At 46.2% G+C, this 23,372-nt stretch overlaps 1 protein-coding gene across 1 annotated transcript in view; it reads right to left on the bottom strand.

Annotated features, from left to right (window-relative positions):
* The window catches only part of LOC135558539 (calsyntenin-2-like), a 284,886-nt gene that overhangs the window by 69,058 nt on the left and 192,456 nt on the right, over positions 1-23,372 (bottom strand). Inside the window, exons 3-5 of the mRNA XM_064992412.1 lie at positions 6,975-7,170; positions 5,102-5,310; positions 1,032-1,181 (exon numbers count right to left, since the gene is read on the bottom strand). Of these exons, the coding sequence (XP_064848484.1) occupies positions 1,032-1,181; positions 5,102-5,310; positions 6,975-7,170 (555 nt within the window). The remainder of the gene's footprint in view (positions 1-1,031; positions 1,182-5,101; positions 5,311-6,974; positions 7,171-23,372) is intronic.

Below are 23,372 nucleotides of genomic sequence, written 5' to 3' on the forward strand. Positions count from 1 at the left end.
TTCTCCTGACGTGGCCTACTGACATCTGACAGGGAAGCAGTGGGGGACCCTGTCCTCTTATAAAGGCTTTCACTCTGCACATGCTACAGTAGTCCGAGACAAGATCCAGGCAAGTTCCCAAGACACTAAAAGGCTTTATTCTAAAACGGGATATGCTAAAAGCCCCTCTCCTTTCTTCTCTCCCCTATCTACCCTTCTCTCTCTCTTTCTCTCTGTCTAGAATGCCGCTGTATCCCCGTCTTCCCTTCTCCACAGGGGCCATTGACCTGGATTGGGCGGGTAAACAGAGCCGAGTCGAGGAGGACTGTAAGATCCAGAGCCAGGAGTGTGATATTGTAGCTATAAGCCCCCACGGGGATGATGAGAGCTCCTTTTTCCCTGAAAGCAAACTGCTGTGGCATATGGGTGGAGATGGAGGAAAGAACAGTCCAATGCGACCGCAGAGAATCTAAGAGACATGCCTGCAACCATTTTGTGAGTAGTAAAGGAAGGTTTGTTGGTCAAGAATCATGTGGCCCCAATCCGAGCCTGACCTTGGTCTTTGTGTACAAGCTGTGTAGACTTGTTCACTAGCTGTGTAGACTGTCTGGTATGTTCATCTACAAAATATTAGATAACACCCCTAAAAATGTCCTTCAATCTGAGTGGAAGCAATCGATTTCTGCTGCTCTTCACCAGATACTCCCGAGTGGTGCAGCGGTCTAAAGCACTCCATCCTAGCGCTAGAGGCATCACTACAGACCCTGGTTCGGTAGTGGGCTGTATCACAACCGGCCGTGATCTGGAGTCCTATAGGGCAGCGCACAACTGGCCCAGCGTTGCCCGGGTAGGGGAGGGTTTGGCCGGTGTAGGCCGTCATTGTAAAATAAGAATTTGTTCTTAACGGACTTGCCTAGTTAAATAAATAAAATATAAATACAGTTTTCCTCTAACATGTGGGAACCTACATTAATTAGCAACCTGTTAGTAGTATCTTTTGGGATCTGCAACTCAGATCTAAGTAGTGTGTGTACTTCTTTGATTAGACTCACCTTGCCAGCCAGGTTTGCAGACAGGCTTGACGTCGATGTGCACCGCCACACTCTCCGTCGCCCTCTTCTGGCCGCAGTCGAAGGCGGTCACCATGACCTTGTAGCGCTGCTTCTTGTCGTAGCTCAGACGCTCCGTGTTTCTGATGTTGCCTAGAGAAGGAAAATGTAAACGTAAACATGGATGCACTCAATAAACTCATAGTCACTGATATCTTCTGCAAAGATTGTATTTCTGGAGTCAAAGAATAAACCTATTTTACAATTAATTTTACTGAGTTCCTTTGCCATCTACATCCGCAAGGCTCGTCAGACTCTAAGACCCTTTTGGTTCAGGGAGAACACTTTTTGGTTCCATGTAGAACCCTCTGTTGAAACGGTCCTACATTGAACCCAAAAGGGTTCTATCTGGAACCAGAATGGTTCTACTTGGAACCTAAAAGGGTTCTTCAAAGGGTTCTCCTATGGGAACAGCGGAAGAACCATTTTAGGTTCTAGATAGCTCCTTTTTTCTGAGTGTACCATATACAGTACCAGTATCAAAAGTACCAGTATCAAAAGTTTGGACACTCCTACTCATTCAAGGGTTTTTCTTTATTTTTACTATTTTGTAGAATAATAGTAAAGACATCAAAACTATGAAATAACACATATGGAATCATGTAGTAACCAAAAAAGTGTTAAACAAACATATGCTGAGCACTTGTTGGCTGCTTTTAATTCACTCTGCGGTCCAACTCATCCCAAACCATCTGAGGTCAGGTGATTGTGTAGGCCAGGTCATCTGATGCAGCACTCATCACTCTCTTTCTTGGTCAAATAGCTCTTACACAGCCTGGAGGTGTGTTGGATCATTGTCCTGTTGAAAAACAAATTATAGTCCCACTAAGTGCAAACAAGATGGGATGGCGCATTGCTGCAGAATGCTGTGGTAGCCATGCTGGTTAAGTGTGCCTTGAATTACAAATAAATCACTGACAGTGTTACCAGCAAAGCACCCCCAGACCATCACACCTCCTCCTCCATGCTTCACGGTGGGAACCACACATGCTGAGATAATCTGTTCACCTACTCTGCGTCTCACAAAGACACGGCGGTTGTAACCAACAATCTCAAATTTGGACTCATCAGACCAAAGAACAGATTTCCACTGGTCTAATGTTCACTGCTCAAGTTTCTTGGCCCAAGCAAGTCTCTTCTTCTTATTGGTGTCTTTTAGTCGTGGTTTCTTTGCAGCAATTCGACCATGAAGGCCTGATTCATGCAGTCTCCTCTGAACAGTTGATGTTGAGATGTGTCTGTTACTTGAACTCTGTGAAGCATTTATTTGGGCTGCAATTACTGAGGCTGGTAACTCTAATGAACCTATCCTCTGCAGCTGAGATTACTCTGGGCCTTCTGTTCCTGTTGAGGTCCTTATGAGAGCCAGTTTCATCATAGCGCTTGATGGTTTTCACGACTGCGCTTGAAGAAACTTTCAGAAATTTTCCTGATTGACTGAACTTAATGTGTTAAAGTAATGATGGACTGTCATTTCTCTTTTCTTATTTGAGCTGTTCTTGCCATAATATGGACTTGGTCTTTTCCCAAATAGGGCTATCTTCTGTATACCACCCCTACCTTGTTACAATACAACTGATTGGCTCAAACACATTAAGAAGGAAAGAAATGTCCACAAATGAACTTTTAACAAGACACATCTGTTAATTAAAATGCATTCCCGGTGACTACCTCATGAAACTGGTTGAGAGAGTGCCAAGACTGTGCAAAGAGTGTGCATCAAGGAAAAGGCTGGCTGTTTTGAATTATCTGATATATAAAATATATTTTGATTTGTTTAACCCTTTTTTGGTTACTACATGAATCCATGTTTGCTATTTCATAGTTTTTATGTCTTCACTATTATTCTACAATGTAGAAAATATTAAAATAAAGAAAAACCCTGTAATGAATAAGTGTGTCCAAACTGAGTTTGAATTTGTTTTCCCACCTTCCCTAAATTAGGTCTATATTCAGTGTACTCGAGTCAGTTTGGTTGTCTGAGAGTGTGCCTGGGTCTGGATCATAGAGATAGAGCACTAGAGAGGAATTATGGTTTGGGGACTTATGATTTCAGCCTCTTTATAGTTGTATCTCTATGGTCGTGATGCTGTAAAGGAGACAGCGGAGAGGACAGGAGAGGAGAAGAGAGGAGAGGAGAGGTCAGGAGCAGTGTGAGCCCTCAAACCTGGACAGCGCCACTCCCAGATGGGTACTACGAACATGATGTTCCCTGGAAAAGGAGAATATCTCAGTCTCTCACATCCTTCTGTGAATCTGGGTTGGAGCGTTAGTGGAGTGGTATGTTGTTAGCTCTGATTGTGTTGATTCATGTCATGCAGTGAATCAAAAGGAGGCTTTTATTCAGATGAAGCACTGTACTGTAGTTCCACCGCAATGGCTGTGGTGGTGGTTACACTGGTCTCAATGGACTGTATCCATGCACAACTCATTATTCTGTGGAAATCTCCCATTGACAACAATGAGTTGTATGGATTCTATCCTAAATGACACTTTAGGGAACTGAGGAGAGATGGCATTGTTTTTTCTTTGATTGAATGCAATACATGCAACTGTGATACATGTAATACCAGGATAGAATCTGACCCAGGCAGGGTATACTGTAGGTTACAAATCAGACATCACCAGTGACAGCTAACAGGTCCCATTTACACGATGGATCTCTGTTCCCAGCCTCATCTCCCATTGCTGTCCCAATGTGTAGTGTCTGTGAAAACTAGCACACACTACAGCTCTCCAGGACCCGATTCTCAAGTTCACCATTTTTTGAGGTGTATGTCTAACAAGACTAGATTAGATAGACTTTTTACTCCAACAGGGTTATTTTACTCCAACAGGGTAATGGGAGATTTACCAACTGGTGGAGAGACATGATTAAAAGTAGTTCTTTATATCCTGAGTTGTGCTCTGTTCATGTGCTCCAGTGGTTAGTCTCTCCCTTCCTCACTCCCTCATCTCGCTCTCTCCTTCCCTCCCTGAGCTACAGAGGGCAGACAGGCCTATTTTATTTAATAACTTACTCAGGCCTCTGATCCACGGTTAATGATGGAGCCAGAAGCCCTCTCGGTAAAAAACACACTCTGGTGGCCCCCAAGCATCACTACACTCAGCTCTATTTGATCACCACAAGTGCCAGTCGCACTGCAGAGCCTGGGAGGGCCATAGGAGGCAAGGCGACTGGCAGCCGTGGAGCTGGCATGGCGTGCGGGAGCCATGAAAGTGCCAACCTGCTGTCCCCTGTGGGTCACAGAGGCGCCTGAGCCGTGCCAGTGGACATCAGAGGTACCAGACAGGGAGGAAGACATTAAGAAAGAGAGAGAGGGAAACAAACAGAGAGATAGAAACGAAAGGAGGTGGGGATGGAGAGAGAGAGGGAGGAAGGAAGGAAGGAAGGAAGAAAAAAAAGAGAGAGAGGAGAGCGGGAGGAGAGAGGCTAGCAGAGATGGCAAGCTGTGGAGTATCTGATGTCATTTTGGCCTGTCCGCTCCACTCGTCCTTGTGTTCCCGCTGATCACACAGAGCTGGATCCAGTTTCAGATCACTCTGTATAACACTGCACTGTGATCAGAGGATGAATGGGGAAGCATTTTAAGAGGCCATGTATACAGCACACTGACAAATGGTATGAGAGTTAAACTTTGAATAGAATGAACTAAGTTCAGTGGGTTGGAGAAGAATTCTGGCAACAGCAACTTTGTGGGTTAATTTCCGCATGGGCCATGTATAATGACTGTAACTCGGTCTAGATACAAACTTCTGATGGTGACTGTATACAAATGATGCCTAGCCAAATTGATGGCCTGAGGAACAGTTTGTGTCACCGCTGTTACGGAAAGTAAAGTATAACCAAGTTGACCACTGTGACAGAGTTGACATTGTTTCCTGAATGAAGAGTGTTAAGAGAGAGACAAAATTATTTGACCTCTAATGCAAAGTCAGGAGGAGATGAGGATACTTGTGCCTTTTGACCTGCAGGTTGTGCGGTCTGGGGATGGGGGTTAGAGGTCACTGACCGTTGCGGTCGATGGCAAAGGGCGTGTTGGAGGTGACGATGTCATAGTTGCAGATCTGGCTGTACTGCGGAGAACAGTCCTGGTCCCAGGCCTCTACCTGCAGGATGCTGTCATAGATCTTCCCTTCCATTGCTGAAGCGTGGTACATAGGCTCCCGGAACACAGGAGAGAATTCATTTACGTCATCCACCTGGATGTGAACCACTGCCCTGGAGAGAGAGAGAGAGCAGCAGAGAGAGAGTGAGAGAGAGAGAGAGAGAGAGAGAGAGCAGCAGAGAGAGAGTGAGCGACAAGAGAGAGAGAGAGAGAGAGAGAGAGAGAGAGAGAGAGAGAGAGAGAGAGAGAGAGAGAGAGAGAGAGAGAGAGAGAGAGAGAAAGAGGTAGTAAGACCGATATCTTTGATACTCTTTCTTCCAACATGACAAAATAAGTACTAATAATTACAAAATACACAACGTCTTCAAACCCAAACCCTTACTAAGCTCTCAAAAACCGAAACAACAAACCATAACATACAATACAAATCCGCTCATATTCTTGTTACCAGCTGAGAGAACAAGAGAGAGAGAAACATGAGAGCAGTCCAGTCAAAGTCAAATCCTGCCTGTCACGGATAGTTGTACTGTAAAAAAGGTTGGTAGTGATGCCATTTTTTGGCCCCGGAGCAAATGAGAGATATCCTCACTACATGTAGGTTGGTTCAGGGCCTCTTCTTTGTATTATGTAAAACAATCCCCAAACAACACTAAACATAACAAGTTATATTTTCAATATCTTAGTATTATTTAAATAAGTCCTGACAATGACCTTGTGTGACAAGAAGCGATGGTGGGTCTGTTGCTGTAGCATGTCTTCCTAATTAAAGACATTCACTTAATGAGACCTACTTAGAATGTCCTGCAGTGATGCTGCTTTGCTGAGGCGCACACGCACAAACACACGCGCACGCACACACACACGCACGCACACACACACACACACACACACACACACACACACACACACACACACACACACACACACACACACACACACACACACACACGCACACGCACACGCACACACACACACGCACAGGCACACACACACAGTACCATCTCTCTATGTTAAGTGACATTCATCAAAGAAGCCCAAGCTGTGAAATCCCTCCCTCTCTCTCAGTATCTGCCTTAGTCGTTGCCCTAGACAACAGCTTTCAATAGCACTTCATCAGGGTAGGGATGTAGGGCTTGATTTGCGGTTGTCCACAACTGTCTGGCTCATAAGGATCCTTCAGGCCCTTATTAATTAAAAACATCCCTCGAGCTGAACATTGAGGAAGTCTCAGCTGTGACTAGGTATTGCACAGTGGATGTGATCTGTCACTGTCTACGACCATAGTTTTGAGAACAACTGTAGGACCCACATACTGTACACGTGGCATGGGCATGTAGGGACATATCAGTTTGCTTGTGCAATGCATCATGTTTTACAAAAATCGATCTCACACACACACATTACACAAGATACAACACACACACATACCCTCCGACATTCCCTCCAACACACACACACCCTCCAACATTCCCTCCAACACACACACCAACCACCCGACATTCCCTCCAACACACACACACACACCAACCCCTGTACCCGACATACACACACACACACCAACCCCCCAACATTCCCTCCAACACACACACACACCAACCCCCGTACCCGACACACACACACCAACCCCCGACATTCCCTCCAACACACACACACACACCAACCCCCGTACCCGACACACACACACCAACCCCCGACATTCCCTCCAACATACACACACACCAACCCCCGTACCCGACACACACACACCAACCCCCGTACCCGACACACCCTTCCTTACTTATGTGACTTCTTCCAGCTGGCTCCACTGGCCTCCGCCCCACAGTCGTAAGCCTGGATGATGAAGGTGTACTCCTTCTGGGTCTCACAGTCCACCGGGCCCTTGGCCCTCAGGACCCCCTCCCCTGACGTCCTGTTCAGGACCACCGCCTCGAACGGGGCCTCCTGCCCGTGTATCTTAAATGCACAGATCTCCCCTGAACAAGAGGAGATGGAAGAGGAGGAGGAGGAGGACAAGAGGGGTGGAGAGGAAACAAGGTAGAGAGAAAGGATTAAAAGTGTGTCAACCTATTTACAGATCAGACCTGGAAATGTCTCTGCATGCCGCCACTCTAAAGACTGTTGTCGAGGACATTGTGTATGTTTTAAGAGGTGGTGGCAAACAGCTGAGCTGCTAAGAGACTGAAACAGCGTTCTGCAGTTGTAATTGCCTCAGTTCTGCAGTTGTAATTGCCTCGGTGGCATCATGTCGTGCCAGGCCAGACAGGGAGAAGGAATTGCAATTTGTGTTTGCTTAGTTTTTCGATATTCCTTTCTCCAGGCCATCTTCCAGAAAACTTAGGTTTTTAATAAAGTTTTTATAGTCTCCAATAGGAGATATACGAGAGTTCATAGTGGTTTTCTATCTCAGCTTTTAATAGCACAAGTGGTGTGATAATCAAGTTCAACTGAAGTTGAATTTTCGGCTGGACATGAATAATTTTAAACAATCGTTTGTTGTAAAAAAATAGTTTTACCTTGTTGAATGAGTCAGATTGAAGTTGTCATATGTAAGCACGACCTCCCTTATGACACAGAGTGTAGTTGTGACACAGTGTGTGTTTGCCTTGTCAGGGTCTCTGGTTCAAGCCTTGCTACTGACTGCTTCCCAGATTCACTACACTGGTGTCAGAAGTGGGATTGACAAACCGTTTCCTACCATTGGTGGCACAGCAAGAGTTGTGTGATTGTCTTTTAAGAGAAACACTGGAGAACACTTTCTTGGTGATGGGGTTGGGTGGTAAACCTCGTCCATTGGACCAACACTCTGTGATCTTGTAAAACTTCCAAACCTCTTGGTTCACAAATCCCTCCAATCCTCCCTACAATATCCTCAACTTGTTCAGAGGCAATGCAATATTGGGCAATACACATTGTTCATGAACTTGTTGATACATCACCTCATATTTGAGTCAGTCCCACTGCTGAACACAATGATCTTTGTCAGCATATCTCAGTGACAGAAATGAAGTAGGGGCCTGACACCAGGTGTACCAGGTGTAGTCAAGAAGGAAATAAGCACAGATATCCTACGCCAACTCACAAATTGACATTTTGTTTTGCTCTTTTTGCTTTTTTTTTTAAACAGGTTTCTGATTCTGGAACTGTCTCTATCTTTATGTGAGTGTTATTTTCAGGGATTTGGGGAAATGGCCTTAAGGGAAAAGCCTCGCGCCCCTGACCCCGTGACAGCCGACCTAAATCCCAGCAGGACGTCAGGAACAAAAAGTGCCAGGGCTATCCCTTGTGTGCACAAGCCCAACTGCCAAGCTCTGATAAGCCAAACATATTCTCTCTCTCTCTCTCTCTCTCTCTCTCTCTCTCTCTCTCTCTCTCTCCCTCCATTTTTCATCCCTCGCTCTTTCTCTCTCATTTTTTATTTTTTAGAACTCCTTCCACCCGTTCAGTTCTCTCTCCATCCGTAATGTTGAAATAACAATTTACCCTCTGCGGTCCGTATGTCCGCGCTGCTGCCTGGGCTTGCGGTTTAAATTTCCCCTCTATATTTCAATGCCTTATCGAAATGAAACGGCCACCACAATAGGCGGCGAGGTGCACAGAGGGAGAAAATAATCATCCTAACGCAGTGGGCGGCGTGCGAGGGGAAAGATAAGCACATCAAGGCTCTGCACATCCAGCGTCGTCCAAATATTTAGTTCGATGGAGAGGGAGGAAGGGGGAGACAATATGAAAATAACATAAACAATCTTACACTATATATAAAATACACAAATGTACAGAGTACTTGGAATAAAAGAAAAACATTTTCACTTAGTAGTTTGGTTCTGATGCACAGTCGTTGTCCGCTCCATCTGGTTGGGCACAAATGTATGTTTCTGGAGCCAGGGAACGTATCGACGGTCGATGGAAATGGTAAAGACAGACAGATTTCAGGGAACAAGTTTCTTATCATGTCAGCATAAGATCACCTTGAATCTCTCTTGAACAGCAATTAGATTGCCTCTCAAAAGCACTGCTGGGAGATGAGCTCTAATAGTCAGCTATTTATCTGAATCTCACCATGTTGGGCCTGATCTCTTTGGCATATATCTTACAGGAAGTGGATGTTTTCATAGTAAATGTGAAACAGTGCTATAGTTTGGTGGGAAGTGTGAGAGTCAGCTAAAATGATTCAGAGAAAAGTTAATGAAATTGAGCATATTGAATCTCCATTGAACAATTTGAGCTGGAAAAGAGCATTGCTTTCTCTGTGCCAGGTGTTGTCCACGCTCACCTCCAATTGAACCTCTGAAATGTCAAAACCTAGTCGTACTCCTCTGTGTTTTGCAAAGATCAGGTTACGGTACTTTGGATGTTCTTTCACAGACATCAAAACACATTGATTCATTGTAATTGATACTATTCCATTCACTTCATTACAGTCATTATTATGAGCCGTCCTCCTCTCACTAGCCTCCTGTGCCATCTACTGAAGAAGTGACCTTACTTACTCAATATTTGCACCAGTCTGTGCCCAAGTTAGCATCTGCCATTAGGACTCTGAACACACAAAGCTTAAGTGAAAAGTAAAACAAAACTGAAGCTGTCTTTATTTACATTTTGAACTCATGTCTAGTTCCTCCTCTTTGAAAGTTTTCTGTTTAATCCCTGAAAGTTGGTGCAAACCCTGAGCTTGCCCATCTGGCCTTCTAAGGCTGTGTTTACACAGGCAGCCCAATTCTGATATTTTTCACTAATTGGTCTTTTGACCAATGAAAAGTCCTGATGTGACCAATTAGTGAAAAAATATCAGAATTGGGCTGCCTGTGTAAACACAGCCTATGGGCATCTATCTAGGACAGTGGCCCCCGAAATCATCCCCTTTCCCTACTTAGAAACAGATGACTTCATCCACCATGTTAATTATCCTCCTTTTAATCAAATGTCACGTTCAATTCCCTCTCATGGTGTGTGTTTTGTCTCATCATGATGATGGTGGTGTTTGTGTAGTGTGTGTGTGTGTGTGTGTGTGTGTGTGTGTGTGTGTATGTGTGTGTGTGTGTGTGTGTGTGTGTGTGTGTGTGTGTGTGTGTGTGTGTGTGTGTGTGTGTGTGTGTGTGTGTGTGTGTGTGTGTGTGTGTGTGTGTGTGGCTGATTAAAAAGCGGGTCCCTCTTGGCGGCCCTATCGGGAGGCTTATAGTTGATTTTCTGATTCTCTCGCCTCTCAGCTAGTGATCTAGCGCTCTCAGAAGAACCCTCGCCCCATTTCTTTAATTACTCACTGGATTATGACTCTCATTGCTAATGACCTGCTGCTAGCGCTCACACACTCACAAACCAGTGATCTGACACAGAGGCGGGAGAATGAGGAAGAGGAAGATTAAGAGGTTAAGGGTTTTCTCTGAGCTCTTCTTTAGCTTTCTATTGATTTGTGATATGTTTTTCTGTCTGGATAACGAGCGGCCCAATGAAGAATGGACTACAAGCGGATTGCTAGTGGATAAATCAAACTTACACATTACAGTTGCTAGTTGCTATGGGAGTTAAGGGGCTGTCAGATAGATAGATTTTGAATTGAAGTGTTAGGACTGCGTGGCCAAACACGACTCCAACATCATCATTAAGTTTGCTGACGACACAACAGTGGAAGGCCTGATCACTGACATGAGACGGCCTATAAGGAGGAGTTCAGAGAACTGGCAGTGTGGTGCCAGGACAACAACATCTCCATCAATGTCAGCAAGACAAAGGAGCTGATCGTGGACTACAGGAAAAGGCAGACCGAACAGGTCCCCATTAACATCGACGGGGATGTAGTGGAACGGGTCGAGAGTTTCAAGTTCCTTGGTGTCCACATCACCAACGATCTATCATGGTCCAAACATACCAAGACAGTTGTAGAGACGACAAAACCTTTTCCCCCTCAGGAGACTGAAAAGATTTGACATGGGCCCCCAGATCCTCAAAAGGTTGTACAGCTGCACCATCGAGAGCATCCTGACCGGTTGCATCACCGCCTGGTATGGCAACTGCTCGGCATCTGACCGTAAGGCGCTACAGAGGGTAGTGCGAATGGCCCAGTACATCACTGGGCCCAAGCATCCTGCAATCCAGGACCTCTATAACAGGCGGTGTCAGAGGAAAATCCATAAAATTGTCAGAGACTTCAGTCACCCAAATCATAAACTGTTATCTCTGCTACCTCACGGCAAGCAGTACCGGAGCACCAAGTCTAGGACCAAAAGGCTCCTTGACAGCTTCTACCCCCAAGCCATAAGACTGTTGAACAATTAATCAAATGGCCACCGGACTATTTACATTGACCCCCCCCCCCCATTTGTTTTGACACCTCTGCTACCCGCTGTTTATTATCTATGTATATTCACTTCACCCCCAGCTGCAAATGACCTCTAACCCGTACCCCCGCACACAGACTTGGTACCGGTACCCCCTGTATAAAGCCTCTTTATTGTCTTACTTGTCATTATTTTTTACTTAAGTTTATTTAGTCAATATTTTCTAAACTCTTCTTGTACTGGACTGTTGGTTAAGGGCTTGTAAGTAAGCATTTCACAGTAAGGTCTACACTGTTGGTTAAGTAAGGGCTTGTAAGTAAGCATTTCACAGTAAGGTCTACACTGTTGGGTAAGGGCTTGTAAGTAAGCATTTCACAGTAAGGTCTACACTGTTGGGTAAGGGCTTGTCAGTAAGCAATTTCACAGTAAGGTCTACACTGTTGGGTAAGGGCTTGTAAGTAAGCATTTCACAGTAAGGTCTACACTGTTGGGTAAGGGCTTGTAAGTAAGCATTTCACAGTAAGGTCTACACTGTTGGGTAAGGGCTTGTAAATAAGCATTTCACAGTAAGGTCTACACTTGTTGTATTTGGTGCATCTGACAAATAAAGTTGGATTTGATTTGTTTTGAATATACTCCACAACAGCCTGAATTAGGTGTAACACACACCATCCGACAGCCTATTAAAGTAATAGCAAATACACACAACACTATGGATCAAGCTACGCATGTATGATCTTATGACATTTCTCATAAACAAAAACATTTCAACAGCAGCACCTCATCCTTTCCTGTCTCACAATAACAGTAACCTACACCCCCATTTCTGCAGAACCCCTCCGGACATTCATATTGTTGTGAGGTATTGGCTGTGGCTTCACCACCAAGGGCAGTGCTTATTGCCAGTCACGGTGGACAATTCATTAGAATCCCATTGGACTCTTTCATTAAGATACCAGACCTCCTAATTGCATTTGGGAGATAGTCAACCGTGTGACCCCTGCAGCTAATAAACAGCTCTTGCAGTCTCTCTCTCTCTCTCTCTCTCTCTCTCTCTCTCTCTCTCTCTCTCTCTCTCTCTCTCTCTCTCTCTCTCTCTCGACATGACAACACAGGGTTCTGTAATTCAATATCACAGACAAGATACTTTTTTTTCTATCTGGGGCTTTCAGGGGATGCAATGCAATTATTGTAATTGCACCAGTCCAGTTGTAGGACTTGAATATGCAGAAGGAACTGGGGAGGTCACAGATTCCCCCGGTACTGCTGCTCATTCCGTGCACCAGCTCCGGAGTTCTACGTCACTGTCCTTCCAGGCGTCACTGAACTGTTTCATTACGCACACCTGGTTCCCATTCCCCCTGATTAGTAATTGTATATATATGTGCCCTCTGTTCACCATTGTTTTGTCGTCCCATGTATTGTTATTACGGTCTCGTCCCGTGTGATGTTATTACAGGTCTCGTCCCATGTATTGTTATTACAGGTCTCGTCCCGTGTATTGTTATTACAGGTCTCGTCCCGTGTGTTGTTATTACAGGTCTCGTCCCGTGTATTGTTATTACAGGTCTCGTCCCGTGTGTTGTTATTACAGGTCTCGTCCCGTGTATTGTTATTACGGGTCTCGTCCCGTGTATTGTTATTACAGGTCTCGTCCCATGTGTTGTTATTACAGGTCTCTCCCGTCCGGGTCTCGTCCCGTGTTGTTATTACAGGTCTCGTCCCGTGTATTGTTATTACAGGTCTCGTCCCGTGTGTTGTTATTACAGGTCTCGTCCCGTGTATTGTTATTACGGGTCTCGTCCGTGTATTGTTATTACAGGTCTCGTCCCGTGTATTGTTATTACGGGTCTCGTCCCGTGTATTGTTATTACAGGTCTCGTCCCGTGTATTGTTATTATCTCGTCCCGTGTACAGGTCTCGTCCCGTGTGTTTGTTATTACGGGTCTCGTCCCCCGTGTATTGTTATTACGGTCTCGTCCCGTGTATTGTTATTACGGTCTCCTCCCGTGTGTTGTTATTACAGGTCTCGTCCCATGTATTGTTATTACAGGTCTCGTCCCATGTGTTGTTATTACGGGTCTCGTCCCATGTATTGTTATTACAGGTCTCGTCCCATGTGTTGTTATTACGGGTCTCGTCCCATGTATTGTTATTACAGGTCTCGTCCCGTGTGTTGTTATTACAGGTCTCGTCCCGTGTGTTGTTATTACAGGTCTCGTCCCGTGTATTGTTATTACAGGTCTCGTCCCGTGTGTTGTTATTACAGGTCTCGTCCCGTGTGTTGTTATTACAGGTCTCGTCCCGTGTATTGTTATTACGGGTCTCGTCCCGTGTATTGTTATTACAGGTCTCGTCCCGTGTGTTGTTATTACAGGTCTCGTCCCGTGTATTGTTATTACGGGTCTCGTCCCGTGTGTTGTTATTACGGGTCTCGTCCCATGTGTTGTTATTACGGGTCTCGTCCCGTGTGTTGTTATTACAGGTCTCGTCCCATGTATTGTTGTTACAGGTCTCGTCCCATGTATTGTTATTACGGGTCTCGTCCCGTGTATTGTTATTACGGGTCTCCTCCCGTGTATTGTTATTACGGGTCTCGTCCCGTGTATTGTTATTACGGGTCTCGTCCCGTGTATTGTTATTACAGGTCTCGTCCCGTGTATTGTTATTACGGGTCTCGTCCCGTGTATTGTTATTACAGGTCTCGTCCCGTGTATTCTTATTACGGGTCTCGTCCCGTGTATTGTTATTACTGGTCTCCTCCCGTGTATTGTTATTACGGGTCTCGTCCCGTGTGTTGTTATTACAGGTCTTGTCCCATGTGTTGTTATTACAGGTCTCGTCCCGTGTATTGTTATTACAGGTCTCGTCCCGTGTGTTGTTATTACAGGTCTCGTCCCGTGTGTTGTTATTACAGGTCTCGTCCCATGTATTTATTAGATATTTAACCTCGGTCTTTTGTTTGGGTTACATCCCTGTGTTTTTGTGTTTGTTTTGGGCTTCGTCCCCGTGCCTTTTCATGGCATGATGTATTTTTGGTAGAGTATTAAAAACCCTATTACGTATTCCTGCGCCTGTCTCCAATCATTTATACAACGTGACAAACTGTTGACTTAGGTAGTATAATACTTTGACACAAAGCTCACCTTACAACTCAGGCGTGAAGACTGTGAATAATGGTAAGGGAAAAAATGATGTAATTATGCGTGTTTCACGTTCATTGTTCATTACAATCTGTTTTAGCCCATTGAAGCCAAACAAAATGATCATTATCGTCGGGCCTGAGGTAGCAGGCGTGACAGAGTGAATCAGGAGTTGAAGCATGCAGAAAGGGAGAGAGAGAGTCCTGGGTATATACCTAGCTTATTGATTTATAGCATGAAGAGAGGTGAGGATAGGACAGGGAGAGAGAGAGAGAACTAGGATTTATAGCATGGGAGGTGAGGATAGGACAGGGAGAGTCCTGGGTATATACCTAGCTCATTGATTTATAGCATGAAGAGAGGTGACAGGGAGGGGAGGTGGATAGGACAGGGAGGGAGAGAGAGAGTCCTGGGTATATACCTAGCTCATTGATTTATAGCATGAAGAGAGGGAGGTGAGGATAGGACAGGGAGAGAGAGAGTCCTGGGTATATACCTAGCTCATTGATTTATAGCATGAAGAGAGGGGAGGTGAGGATAGGACAGGGAGAGAGAGAGAGAACTGGGTATATACCTAGCTCATTGATTTATAGCATGAAGAGAGGGGAGGTGAGGATAGGACAGGGAGAGAGAGAGGGTATATACCTAGCTCATTGATTTATAGCATGAAGAGAGGGGAGGTGAGGATAGGACAGGGAGAGAGAGAGAGAGAGTCCTGGGTATATACCTAGCTCATTGATTTATAGCATGAAGAGAGGGGAGGTGAGGATAGGACAGGGAGAGAGAGAGAGAGAGTCCTGGGTACATACCTAGCTCATTGATTTATAGCATGAAGAGAGGGGAGGTGAGGATAGGACAGGGAGAGAGAGAGAGAGAGAGAGAGAGTCCTGGGTATATACCTAGCTTATTGATTTATAGCATGAAGAGAGGGGAGGTGAGGATAGGACAGGGAGAGAGAGAGAGAGAGAGAGTCCTGGGTATATACCTAGCTCATTGATTTATAGCATGAAGAGAGGGGAGGTGAGGATAGGACAGGGAGAGAGAGAGAGTCCTGGGTATATACCTAGCTCATTGATTTATAGCATGAAGAGAGGGGAGGTGAGGATAGGACAGGGAGAGAGAGAGAGTCCTGGGTATATACCTAGCTCATTGATTTATAGCATGAAGAGAGGGGAGGTGAGGATAGGACAGGGAGAGAGAGAGAGAACTGGGTATATACCTAGCTTATTGATTTATAGCATGAAGAGAGGTAGGTGAGGATAGGACAGGGAGAGAGAGAGAGAGAGAGTCCTGGGTATATACCTAGCTCATTGATTTATAGCATGAAGAGAGGGGAGGTGAGGATAGGACAGGGAGAGAGAGAGAGAGAGAGAGAGTCCTGGGTATATACCTAGCTCATTGATTTATAGCATGAAGAGAGGGAAGGTAGGTGAGGATAGGACAGGGAGAGAGAGAGAGAGAGACGGGAAAGGAAGATGTAAGACAGAAAGTATGGAGAGGAAAAGAGGCCAAGTGAATGGGGAAAGAGAAGGGATAGAAAGCTAAGAGAGAGGGGAAATAGACAGTGAGAGTAAGCCATAAAATGATGAGGGTGAGGAAAAGACAGATACTTAAGAGAGACAGAGGAAGAGAGTCAGACACAGAGAGAGAGTCAGACATATAGAGAGAGGGGGAGAGAGTCAGACATAGAGAGAGTCAGACATATCGAGACAGAGGGAGAGAGTCAGACACAGAGACAGAGGGAGAGAGTCAGACATATATAGAGAGAGGGACACATAGAGAGTCAGACATATAGAGAGAGAGGGAGAGAGTCAGACATAGAGAGAGAGTCAGACATATCGAGATAGAGGGAGAGAGTCAGACATATAGAGAGAGTCAGACATATCGAGACAGAGGGAGAGAGTCAGACATATAGAGAGAGAGGGACAGAAGGGAGAGTTAATGCAACTATAAATACCCTACCTGACACCCTAGACCCACTCCAATTTGCTTACCGCCCAAATAGGTCCACAGACGATGCAATCTCAACCACACTGCACACTGCCCTAACCTATCTGGACAAGAGGAATACCTATGTGAGAATGCTGTTCATCGACTACAGCTCGGCATTTAACACCATAGTACCCTCCAAGCTCGTCATCAAGCTCGAGACCCTGAGTCTCGACCCCGCCCTGTGCAACTGGGTACTGGACTTCCTGACGGGCCGCCCCCAGGTGGTGAGGGTAGGCAACAACATCTCCACCCCGCTGATCCTCAACACTGGGGCCCCACAAGGGTGCGTTCTGAGCCCTCTCCTGTACTCCCTGTTCACCCACGACTGCGTGGCCACGCACGCCTCCAACTCAATCATCAAGTTTGCGGACGACACAACAGTGGTAGGCTTGATCACCAACAACGACGAGACGGCCTACAGGGAGGAGGTGAGGGCCCTCGGAGTGTGGTGTCAGGAAAATAACCTGACACTCAACGTCAACAAAACTAAGGAGATGATTGTGGACTTCAGGAAACAGCAGAGGGAACACCCCCCTATCCACATCGATGGAACAGTAGTGGAGAGGGTAGTAAGTTTTAAGTTCCTCGGCATACACATCACAGACAAACTGAATTGGTCCACCCACACAGACAGCATCGTGAAGAAGGCGCAGCGCAGAAATTCGGCTTGTCACCAAAAGCACTCACAAACTTCTACAGATGCACAATCGAGAGCATCCTGGAGGGCTGTATCACCGCCTGGTACGGCAACTGCTCCGCCCACAACCGTAAGGCTCTCCAGAGGGTAGTGAGGTCTGCACAACGCATCACCGGGGGCAAACTACCTGCCCTCCAGGACACCTACACCACCCGATGTTACAGGAAGGCCATAAAGATCATCAAGGACAACAACCACTCAACATTGGATCATTCAGAGATCCTCACTGAACTTCTGGAGAGAGTTAGCTGCACTAAAAGTAAAGGGGCTGAATAATTTTGCACGCCCAATTTTTCAGTTTTTGATTTGTTAAAAAAGTTTGAAATATCCAATAAATGTCGTTCCACTTCATGATTGTGTCCCACTTGTTGTTGATTCTTCACAAAAAATTACAGTTTTATATCTTTATGTTTGAAGCCTGAAATGTGGCAAAAGTTTGCAAAGCAAAGTTCAAGTATATAGGGGAGAGCCAGACAATACTTAGAGAGGGAGAGAGAGTCAGACAAGGCACTGTATATAGAGAGGGAGAGAGTCAGACATATATAGAGAGAGGGAGAGAGTCAGACACATAGAGAGAGAGTCAGACATGTAGAGACAGAGGGAGAGAGTCAGCCAAATAGAGAGAGAAGGAGAGAGTCAGACACAGAGAGAGAGGGAGAGAGTCAGACATATAGAGAGAGGGGGAGAGAGTCAGACATATAGAGAGAGAGGGAGAGAGTCAGACATATAGAGAGAGAGGGAGAGAGTCAGACATATAGAGAGAGAGGGAGAGAGTCAGACATAGAGAGAGAGAGAGAGAGTCAGACATATATAGAGAGAGGGAGAGAGTCGGACATATAGAGAGAGAGGGAGAGAGTCAGACACATAGAGAGAGAGTGAGACATATAGAGAGAGAGGGAGAGAGTCAGACATATAGAGAGAGAGAGGGAGAGTGTCAGACAAATAGAGAGAGAGGAAGAGAGTCGGACATATAGAGAGAGAGTCAGACATAGAGAGAGAGAGGGAGATAGTCAGACATATAGAGAGAGAGGGAGATAGTCAGACATATAGAGAGAGGGAGAGAGTCAGACGAATAGAGAGAGAGGAAGAGAGTCAGACATATAGAGAGAGGAGACATATAGAGAGTCAGACATATAGAGAGAGAGAGTCAGACATAGAGAGAGAGAGGGAGATAGTCAGACATATAGAGAAAGAGGGAGAGAGTCAGACAAATAGAGAGAGAGGAAGAGAGTCAGACATATAGAGAGAGAGGGAGAGAGTCAGACATAGAGAGAGATAGGGAGAGAGTCAGACATATAGAGAGTCAGACATATAGTCAGACATAGAGAGAGAGAGAGAGTCAGACATATAGAGAGAGAGGGAGAGAGTCAGACATATAGAGAGAGAGGGAGAGAGTCAGACATATAGAGAGAGAGAGTCAGACATATAGAGAGAGTCAGACATAGAGAGAGAGGACATATCGAGAGAGTCAGACATAGAGAGAGAGGGAGAGAGTCAGACATAGAGAGAGAGAGTCAGACATATAGAGAGAGAGGGAGAGAGTCAGACATATAGAGAGAGAGGGAGAGAGTCAGACAAATAGAGAGAGGGAGAGAGTCAGACATAGAGAGAGAGGGAGAGAGTCAGACATATAGAGACAGAGGGAGAGAGTCAGACATATAGAGACAGAGGGAGAGAGTCAGACATATAGAGAGAGAGTCAGACATATAGAGAGAGAGGGAGAGAGTCAGACATATAGAGAGAGAGTCAGACATATAGAGAGAGAGGGAGAGAGTCAGACATATAGAGAGAGAGGAGACATATCGAGTCAGACATAGAGAGAGAGACATATCGAGAGAGAGGAGAGTCAGACATATAGAGAGAGAGTCAGACATATAGAGAGTCAGACATATAGAGAGAGGGAGAGGACATAATAGAGAGGGAGAGAGTCAGACATATAGAGAGAGAGGGAGAGAGTCAGACATATAGAGAGAGAGTCAGACATATCGAGACAGAGGGAGAGAGTCAGACATATAGAGACAGAGAGAGAGAGTCAGACATAGAGAGAGAGGGATAGAGTCAGACATATAGAGTCAGACATATCGAGACAGAGGGAGAGAGTCAGACATATATAGAGAGAGGGACAGAAGGGAGAGTTAATGCAGCTATAAATAGCTGTGCCTGGCAGGCCTCCCCTGAGTCTGTCCCCCTGTTTGCCTGTCCTCCTCCCTCTCCGGATGACCTCTGCTCAGGGGGCATCAATTATTCAGCTCTTAAAGTTGGCATCCAGGTGCTCTGCTCATCTCATCCCTCCCCCTCCACCCCCTGCTTTCTACACTCCCCTCCTCTCTCTGCATCCTTCTCTCATCTCTACCCTCTCTACTTCCTTCCACTTCTCCTTTTCTCTCTCTACCCCCCATCTCTTCTTTACTTCTTATCCCTCCCCTTTCCGCTCGACCTTTTTCTTTTTGCCTCTTCTCTACCTCATCTCTCCATCTCTGCCCAAACTGACCCTGCTGCCCTCCACAGCCGCTTGGCTTCCCCGTGGCGGGTACACACTGACAGCTTCCACATCTGTGGTGGTCACGAGATCACAGAGACAGGGTTTCCTGAACGCCGGGAGCCCCTCACTCTGGGACGCCCATCGCCTGGTAACAACTCTGCTGTGGTGAGGTACAAAACCAGCAGTGATGAGGTTGCAACAGAGGCAGAGACGGAATGTACAGTGTACGCTTGTTTATGCGTAATTTGCTGTGACTCGGGTTGACAGGATTGTAGAATGTAGGATGTCCCTCCTGGGTATCCATAGTTGCCTGTGACTTATTTGCATCAAACAGATTTCTGAAATCAGGCTGGACAGTTAATCAAATGGTACCTGGAATATTTACCTTGACCGCCTTTATTATTTATTTATGGTAATATTTTTGTTTTGTTGCACTGACTCTCTTGCCCTGGATCTATGTACACTCACTGGACTCTACCCATGCACTCACACATACTACACAGACACTCCAACACACACACACACACACACACACACACACACACACACTACACACACACACACACACACACACACACACACACACACACGCACACATAAGCTCACACACCCAAACCACACACATATACACACACACACACATATTGACGTCACACACACACACACACACACACACACACACACACACACACACACACACACACACACACACACACACACACACACACACACACACACACAAGTTGCTTCTACTCTGTTTATTATCTATCCAGATTGCCTAGTCACTTTTACTCCCAGGTACATGTCAGTGGAGGCTGCTCAAGTCTCCAAAAGTCTAAACACATTTTCTGCTTTACACACATTTTGCAATTCAAAATGGCACTTTTTAAAGGCACTGCACACGGTTCTCTGCATAAGACACAACAATCTGACATGAAGTCACATGTTTGCCATTTCAAAACACTGCCATTCAAAATTACACTACATGAGCTAATTGGCCAATACATGTGTTACCTGGCCCAAAACTTCAATGGTTAATTGTTACCACTTCAATCAGGAAGTAAGCATTATGAAAAGACCACAGGTGAGCACCTTTTGTTTTACAACAACAATGGAAGCCGTTGCAGAGAGAGGAAGAGGAAGAGGGAGGGTGAGAATGAGAGGGGAAGGAAGAGTGAGAGGTAGGGGTAGAGCTGGTAGAGGAGTTCATGGCCAAAGAAGACTACAACTTTCAAATGAAATCAGAGCAACCTGAGTTGATCATGTCATCAACCATGGGCTGACAATGTGAGAGGCTGGACAGAGAGTGAAATCAGAGCAACCTTAGTTGATCATGTCATCAACCATGGGCTGACAATGCGAGAGGCTGGACAGAGTGCAGCCCAACTTGAGCCGTTTTACTGTTGCCTGTGTCCTCCGGACATTGAGACTGGACAGAGGTAAATCACCAACATTTCTTTCATCACCATGGGTACACCCCATGTCATAGTGTATCAGTTGGGTGACACCTGTTAACTTCATGAATAGCTGATGTCCTACACTAACTGCACTAATTTCCTGTAGAATTTACTCTACTGTGGGGGGAATATCTTTAGGCTGCATTGTCCTAGCCCTATATTTGAGTTTTTTTGTTTTTCTAAAGGGCTGAGAGACGCAACCATGGTGGAGGAAGGGGCCACAACCATGGTGGAGGAAGGGGCCACAACCATGGTGGAGGAAGGGGCCACAACCATGGTGGAGGAAGTTGGGCCACAACCATGGTGGAGGAAGGGGCCACAACCATGGTGGAGGAATTTACCACAACCATGGTGGAGGATCTTTAGGGGCCACAACCATGGTGGAGGAAGGGGACACAACCATGGTGGAGGAAGGGGACACAACCATGGTGGAGGAAGGGGCCACAACCATGGTGGAGGAAGGGGCCACAACCATGGTGGAGGAAGGGGCCACAACCATGGTGGAGGAAGGGGCCACAACCATGGTGGAGGAAGGGGCCACAACCACGGTGGAGGAAGGGGCCACAACCACGGTGGAGGAAGGGGCCACAACCACGGTGGAGGAAGGGGCCACAACCACGGTGGAGGAAGGGGCCACAACCACGGTGGAGGAAGGGGCCACAACCACGGTGGAGGAAGGGGCCACAACCACGGTGGAGGAAGGGGCCACAACCACGGTGGAGGAAGGGGCCACAACCATGATGGAGGAAGGGGACACAACCATGGTGGAGGAAGGGGCCACAACCATGGTGGAGGAAGGGGCCACAACCATGGTGGAGGAAGGGGCCACAACCATGGTGGAGGAAGGGGCCACAACCATGGTGGAGGAAGGGGCCACAACCATGGTGGAGGAAGGGGCCACAACCATGGTGGAGGAAGGGGCCACAACCACGGTGGAGGAAGGGGCCTAGTGTTCACCGGGGTACAGGAAGCTAACATTGTAAACTTGGTTTTGGAAAATAATGAAATCAGATGACGAGAAATTCAAAGCCACATCATCCAAGACAACACCATATTCAACAACATTCAACAAGTCAGTCTGTCCACATTGGCTCGCATTCTCAAGCGAAACCAGATCAGAATGAAACAACTTTATAAGGTGCCGTTTGAGAGAAACTCTCAAAGAAACAAAGAGTTCAGACGAGCATATGTGGATTTAAGTACAATATTGACTGCAGTACACTACACACAACATTGTTTCCCAGTGTACTGGATAACACCATATTGACTGCAGTACACTACATGCAACATTGTTTCCCAGTGTACTGGATAACACCATATTGACTGCAGTACACTACATGCAACATTGTTTCCCAGTGTACTGGATAACACCATATTGACTGCAGTACACTACACAACATTGTTTCCCAGTGTACTGGATAACACCATATTGACTGCTTTTGTTCTTTGTTTTCAGGGAGTACTGGAAATGGATGCTCATGCAATCCCACATGAGTTCATCTTTATAGATGAGGCTGGTTTCAACCTAGCAGAGACCAGAAGAAGGGGGAGAAACGTCATTGGCCACAGAGCCATTATAGCCAACGTGGTGGGAACATCACAATGTGCGCTGCCATCTCCAGTACGCATGGTGTCCTCCACCCCATTATAGATGTTCCTGGCCAACGTGGTGGGAACATCACAATGTGCGCTGCCATCTCCAGTACGCATGGTGTCCTCCACCCCATTATAGATGTTCCTGGCCAACGGGTGGGAACATCACAATGTGCGCCCATCTCCAGTACTGGTGTCCTCCACCCCATTATAGATGTTTCTGGCCAACGTGGTGGGAACATCACAATGCAGACCATCTCCAGTACGCATGGTGTCCTCCACCCCATTATAGATGTTCCTGGCCAACGTGGTGGGAACATCACAATGTGCGCTGCCATCTCCAGTACGCATGGTGTCCTCCACCCCATTATAGATGTTCCTGGCCAACGTGGTGGGAACATCACAATGTGCGCTCCCATCTCCAGTACGCATGTGTCCTCCACCCCATTATAGATGTTCCTGGCCAACGTGGTGGGAACATCACAATGTGCGCTGCCATCTCCAGTACGCATGGTGTCCTCCACCCCATTATAGATGTT

This window comes from Oncorhynchus masou, chromosome 17 (assembly GCF_036934945.1).
Source record: "Oncorhynchus masou masou isolate Uvic2021 chromosome 17, UVic_Omas_1.1, whole genome shotgun sequence".
In the NCBI taxonomy this organism is placed as follows: domain Eukaryota; kingdom Metazoa; phylum Chordata; class Actinopteri; order Salmoniformes; family Salmonidae; genus Oncorhynchus; species Oncorhynchus masou.